Raw genomic sequence first — 6,000 nt, 5'->3', positions numbered from 1 at the left:
AAGGGGGCCGAATACTTTCGTAAGGCACTGTAGGTGAAAAATGTGGGGAAGTTTACCTCTGACCTTTTCAGCTAGATTTTACAATGGACTACAAGACTGTCCATTTACACAGTGAGCAGAGGGAAAGGAGAAGACTGGACTACAGCTTCCCTTCATATGGTAGCCCAGTAGCATACAGTGTAGTGACAAAATTCTGTGGTGGATGTAAAGGAGAATTACATATATTTTATTAGACAATACTACATTATTTTACAATTCTAACAGTGCTTAAATCTTTAAAATTAGTCCTCTGCACATTCATTTTCAGTAACACTGATTTTAAATTCCACATTACTTTTCTGTTAAAACATGGGTCCCTATACAAAAAAAACAATGGCTTAAGCGACATAGTGCTTAAGCGACATAAGTACAACAATACAAATCAATAAATAATAATATATCAAATAAACAGCAGAATTGAGAACAGAAATCTGCGGTGAATGATAAAACAAAGGAAAAAGAAAGTGGCTTTGTCACAAGTAGTAAATCAGAACAAAAAAACGTCTTAAAGGGACAAAATGGCACACATGACAGGTGTTATAATTACAAGAGGATAAACCTCTATGACAGATGCTAATAATATGTAGTACAAGACAATGTGGAAATATGATTAATAAACACATAACAGCATGATGACATTTTTACATAATACATTTGTTTGGATGAAGAAAAGCAAGTATCCTAAAAGCTTTAAATGGCAGTTTTATATAAGAAAGCAAATACCATAAAATAGTACAAGATAGGACACAATCTTATTTGCAGAAATGAAACCGAAAACAAGACCTATACTTGCTCTCAGACAATATACTATCTATATGAAGTGCATTTAAGACTTTTTATGCAAACTTCTGAAAGAAATAAAACAAGTAAAATCAGAAAGGCCAGAACAATGCTTAATCTGTCTGACCAACTGCTATTCTACATGCAGTCATGTTCATATGTGAAGTCCAACAGGTCCCTATTTCATTTAAAAGCAAAATAATACAAAATAAAGCTCCCATGTGGAAAAAAGTTCTGTCCCTATTAAATAAGACATTACTTTAGGAACAACTTAAATTCACACACCAAGGAGTTTGCATATTAAAGTAGTGATATTGCACAGTATACAAAAATAAGACATTAAATACTGCTTGCTATACCAGTAGTAAATACAAAAAGATGTTTATTTCCATGTATCCCAGTGCCATTTCACGTCGGACTACATCTTCCTGTGTCCGGTACAGCTCTGCTGCAGGGCCGGCGCCAGAACGAATCAGTTGGACAGGCATTTCATTTCTATAGGCGGACCCATTTTTTTCACGGGACCTCTTGCGTGCATGCGCTTGCACAAATTTTGGTGATGGGTGTTATAATAAAGGCCATAGGCAGCTCGTGAGTTTCAAGTTTGGAGAAGCTTACAGTTTATCCCGCCATTTCTACCTATCTGCGAATCAGTTATGATTATTTGTATATGCACATTTTGTGGAACAGTTTCATTTCCATAATAATGTTTTTGTTTCTCAAAATTATTGTTACGTGGTTAATCATAAAAATCTGAATTAAAATGACACAAATCTAAAAGTTAAAATTCAACCAATGCAAGAGCACCAACCTCTGCCAAATGGACACATTGATACACCGTGATCCATTGGCGGCTAAAGAAATGTATAAAATAAACATGAGCTGGCGCACATCCAGAAAACTTATTTTGTGTGGAGGTGCTGACTAATGGCGAATAAACTATACAAATAAAGATAGTCACGCCGAAATGTTGGTGATTTACCCAATAAATTACTGAGAGTTTATATATGGAGTGTGCGACTCCCTTTATTTTTTAAGGTTTATAGGCTAAAGAAATTAACACAGAGTTCAGAGATCGCCTATCGGCCAATGCAGCACCTAGACCAACAACTTCCATCGTCAACTAAGTAAAATACATAGGCCTAAAGCGACAAATAAAAACTATAGAAAATATCCTGAAGAAAATTCAGGTTCTTTCAATCACATTCATCGCTCTACTGTACCTGCCTGCCTGTCTTTCTATCTATCTGTCTTGACTTGCTAGTGCAACATTGTATCAACTCAGCAGGTTGGCATGCTCAGGCGCTCCCTCAATGTTATTAGGGCAGAGAAACCACTCACATGCTCATTGCTAACAAGGAGCACGCCAAACAAAATACAAGGACAAAAATCCTAAAATGATGGTTATGAAATAAACCAAAACTTGGTTCTCACAAGTGTAGCAGGTTGTGAACTCTGTAAACAATGTTTCCACTCTGAGAATGAGAACAGTAAATGACTGCAGAAATTAATGTAACCAAATAACAGAGATTAACGGTACATTTACTAGGCCTACTGGTTACATGTGTAATGGGGAATTTATCAAAATAAATTATCAAAGGGAAAACCATTCACACAATGAATGTGCAAGAATTCACGGGAGACAGCGGGACATATTCTGGAGAGCTGAGTGCATGCACTCTGGAGAGAGACGCCCATATCTTCGCCACACCCCTCCGCTTCTTGTCTCAACATTTTAAATTCTACTCAAGACACATCATCTTCACACATTTTAGATGTTTTCCGCTGACAGCCACAATTCAATAATTAGTTAGGCTTATTGCCAAAATTTCTGGCTTTCCAAATAGGCATAGGCCTATGCACTTGTGATTTGAAATAATCCACAGCTATTTAAAAAAAAAAAAAAAAAAAAAACGAATGATCCTCTGTGGCTAAGTCATGATCTCTGGTAAAGTATTTACTATTATTTTATTTAGACAGAAGTCATTATATAATTTTGGCAAAACATCAATTTACTTTAGGGGAAGCTACTATTCGAACAGTACACTGTTTACCCACCAACTTTTCTTTGTAATTCGCAAGTGGCTGAAACCAGATGTCTGTATATAATGACGAGATGCTCATGTCTCCGCCCTAACAGTGCGAGTCACTGTGGGAATGCAGGCAACAAGCTTAGGTCTGCATATTATGCCCATAGAAACGCATTCAGGACAGATTTATGGCGAGAGTGAGCCCTCTTGCTTCACCTCTGCCTCTCTGCTGAAACCATGGAGCGAAACAGCACCACTCTGTATTACTACGTGTAGCCCATGTATCTGATGCTGTCTGGCCAGATAAAGTATGACATGACATACTCCTTTTGTTCAAACAGCATCAGATACATGGTCTACACATACAGAGACAGAGGGGCGCTGTTTCGCTCGCATGCTTTATCTGAGATTGATGCGTCTTTGACTTCTCAGTCAAATAAATTATCAATATTTCAAGGAGGTACGGTAGGGCAGACCAGGCCCCCTACAGCCCGCCCATAACGCCGGCCCTGCTCTGCTGTATTTCAAGTTCACCCAGTAAAGGCCATGTAATGAGAATTCACTTACATTTTTACATAGAAAACATTTGGCACCGATCCCAACTGGACTGGAAAAAGGATGGGTTGCCTGGGCGTGGTGAGTGATTTTGTTTGAGTTATACCTTTGTAGGCTAACCTACATATTACAATTATATGACTAGCTAATTCAATGTGCTACGCTTCACAAACACATTTGGTAGCTACAGTATATATGCAGGACGTGAGGGAGCACTAAGTGAAGACTCTGCAATCTGTTCCCTATTCAAACACAAAGCAGTAGAAGTAGCTCTCCCTGGGTCTTGTGGCTGGGTAGGGGGGGGGCATCCTTGCCTCAGCCTCACGCAGTTTGCTGGGGGTTGGCGTGTTGAGGATGCTGAGGATGACCCAACAGTCCGATCCTCTGTTTCTGCTTCCTCTGCTCTGTCATCTAGAGGACAACACACAGGACAGATGCTAGGTTATTTACTCATTTCCTGTATCTGTACATCTGCTGCTTTTGTAACTTCTATGGGTGGGATATAGGTTGTCTGTGTCTGACACTTACAGTACCTCCAAATAAGCTGTTACTACGTTTCTTGTTCAGAGAAACAAAAGTATAAACTGCCCGTGCCTGCAAATTCTGCACAGCAATGTGCTGAGAGCTTTTGGATTTGACGGGAGGGTTTCAGGGTTTCATTTGAAACGTATCCTCTATCCTTTCAGAATGTCATCTCCTCTAACAACAAGTAAACCACAGGAAACAAAAGAAAAGACCAAAAGACCAAAAGAAAAGACCAATAGTGAAACTTTCAAGCCAGGCGCATGAGTAATAATGAAAGATGTTGGCCTTTATGGCAATAGGGACAACAACCATTTTAAATCAATTAAAGTTCTAAAAGAAACAAAATAAGTTTAACAAAAAAAACGTTTTCTTTGTCATCTTAATATTGCAACGGCAATACAAATACCCTCATAACAATGCTGTTGGTCATCATGAGTTGAGCATTATAAAGGAAATCATTATTAGATGTCGGGAAGTGCTAGAAAGAGCAGCATTATAGTTTTACGATAGAGAGCCATAGGGGTGGCCACTGGCTAAACTCAGTTATAGTAGAATGTGACTCTTTCTTTGTGCCACAGCAAACTAATTAAGTCAATTTTCATTGGAATGATGTAACAGAGGGAGCTCTTGTTTGGGTCTGTTGTTTGTGAGACGATGTTCTTGTTTGTGTGCCACTTTTGAGTGCCATGGAGCATACTCACGAACCTTCCGGGTAAGGGGGGGGGGCACTGCGCTGACTTCTGGGAAAATAAGACTGAAACAATCTAAATGTAAAAGCACAGTTAAGTCTGAATTTGTCAGTCAACTAAACTCCTAAAGTAACATTTTCAATTTGGTCTATGTCAGTGTACATGTGAAAGAATTTTGAAAAACTAAGTAGACATCAACCAAACAAAGATTCATTTATGGAGATATTTAATCCTGAAAAATCAAGGGGAAAGGGTAGTTGTGTCCTCATCTAAACCATTAGCCATACAACAACCATTTCCTCCTGTCTGGGTCTAGATACCACCCGTATCCTCAAACACTTCTCATTTCATTGAAAGACCAAAATACTATTTTATTTACAAGAAACAGTGTGCTGGGTTTGATGAAATTATTTATGAAAAATGTTATTGAACTGAACAAGGCAAGTTACCATTAAACACACCAAATGCTACACAAAATATATGGAAATGTATTTTTATTTTCATATCAATATCTATACAGTTCACTTTACGAGGCTAGATGGCCCCCTCACCTGCTCCTTGAGCTCGGTCAGTTGTCCAGATAGGTTGGAGACTAGCTTCATGGTGGACTCCAGTTTCTCCTGCAGGCTCCTGATCTCATTCTGCTCCCCGTCCGCATCGCTACATACCAGGGACATGGCCCGCATCCGTGGAAACCAGTCCAGGTTGTGCTCCTGGTGAACAGAGGGAGGAGATATGTTATTCAAGCATGACTAGAACATTTGTTGAAACACTGTAAATAAGGGCAATACATTTTAATTCCGGTCTCTCATCATAATTATAAAAGTTATAGAAAATATTTGGTAACACTTCACATTACTATGCCTTACACTGTAATAAGTACATATTGTAAAAATGTTTCCAAAAAAATACTGAGTGTACAAAACAGTTGTGTCAAGTGGCTGGATGTCCTTTGGGTGGTGGACCATTCTTGATACACATAGAAAATTGTTGAGCATGAAAATGCGCCAGCACTGGAGTTCTTGACACACTCAAACCACCGACTACCATACCCTGATCAAAGGCACTTACAGTTGAAGTCGGAAGTTTACATACACCTTAGCCAAATACATTTAAACTCAGATTTTCACAATTCCTGACATTTAATCCTATTAAAAATTCCTTGACTTAGGTCAGTTAGGATCACTACTTTATTTTAAGAACGTGAAATGTCAGAATAATAGTAGAGAGAATTATTTATTTCAGCTTTTATTTCTTTCATCACATTCCCAGTGGGTCAGAAGTTTACATACACTCAATTAGTATTTGGTATCATTGCCTTTAAACTGTTTTAACTTGGGTCAAACGTTTCGGGTAGCTTTCCACATGCTTCCCACAATAAA

At 38.5% G+C, this 6,000-nt stretch overlaps 1 protein-coding gene across 12 annotated transcripts in view; it reads right to left on the bottom strand.

Annotated features, from left to right (window-relative positions):
• Nucleotides 1-210: 210 nt before the first annotated feature.
• Nucleotides 211-6,000, bottom strand: part of LOC118388347 (inositol 1,4,5-trisphosphate receptor type 1-like) — a 152,357-nt gene continuing 146,567 nt past the window's right edge. For all 12 annotated transcript variants that reach the window (XM_052526645.1, XM_052526646.1, XM_052526649.1 and 9 more), the window contains 2 exons: nt 5,170-5,331; nt 211-3,815 (listed from right to left, as the gene is read on the bottom strand). In XM_052526645.1, the coding sequence (XP_052382605.1) occupies nt 3,726-3,815; nt 5,170-5,331 (252 nt within the window). In that variant the 3' untranslated portion in view covers nt 211-3,725. The remainder of the gene's footprint in view (nt 3,816-5,169; nt 5,332-6,000) is intronic.

This window comes from Oncorhynchus keta, chromosome 10 (assembly GCF_023373465.1).
Source record: "Oncorhynchus keta strain PuntledgeMale-10-30-2019 chromosome 10, Oket_V2, whole genome shotgun sequence".
Taxonomy (NCBI): Eukaryota; Metazoa; Chordata; class Actinopteri; order Salmoniformes; family Salmonidae; genus Oncorhynchus; species Oncorhynchus keta.
This window is presented reverse-complemented; position numbering and strand designations above follow the sequence as displayed.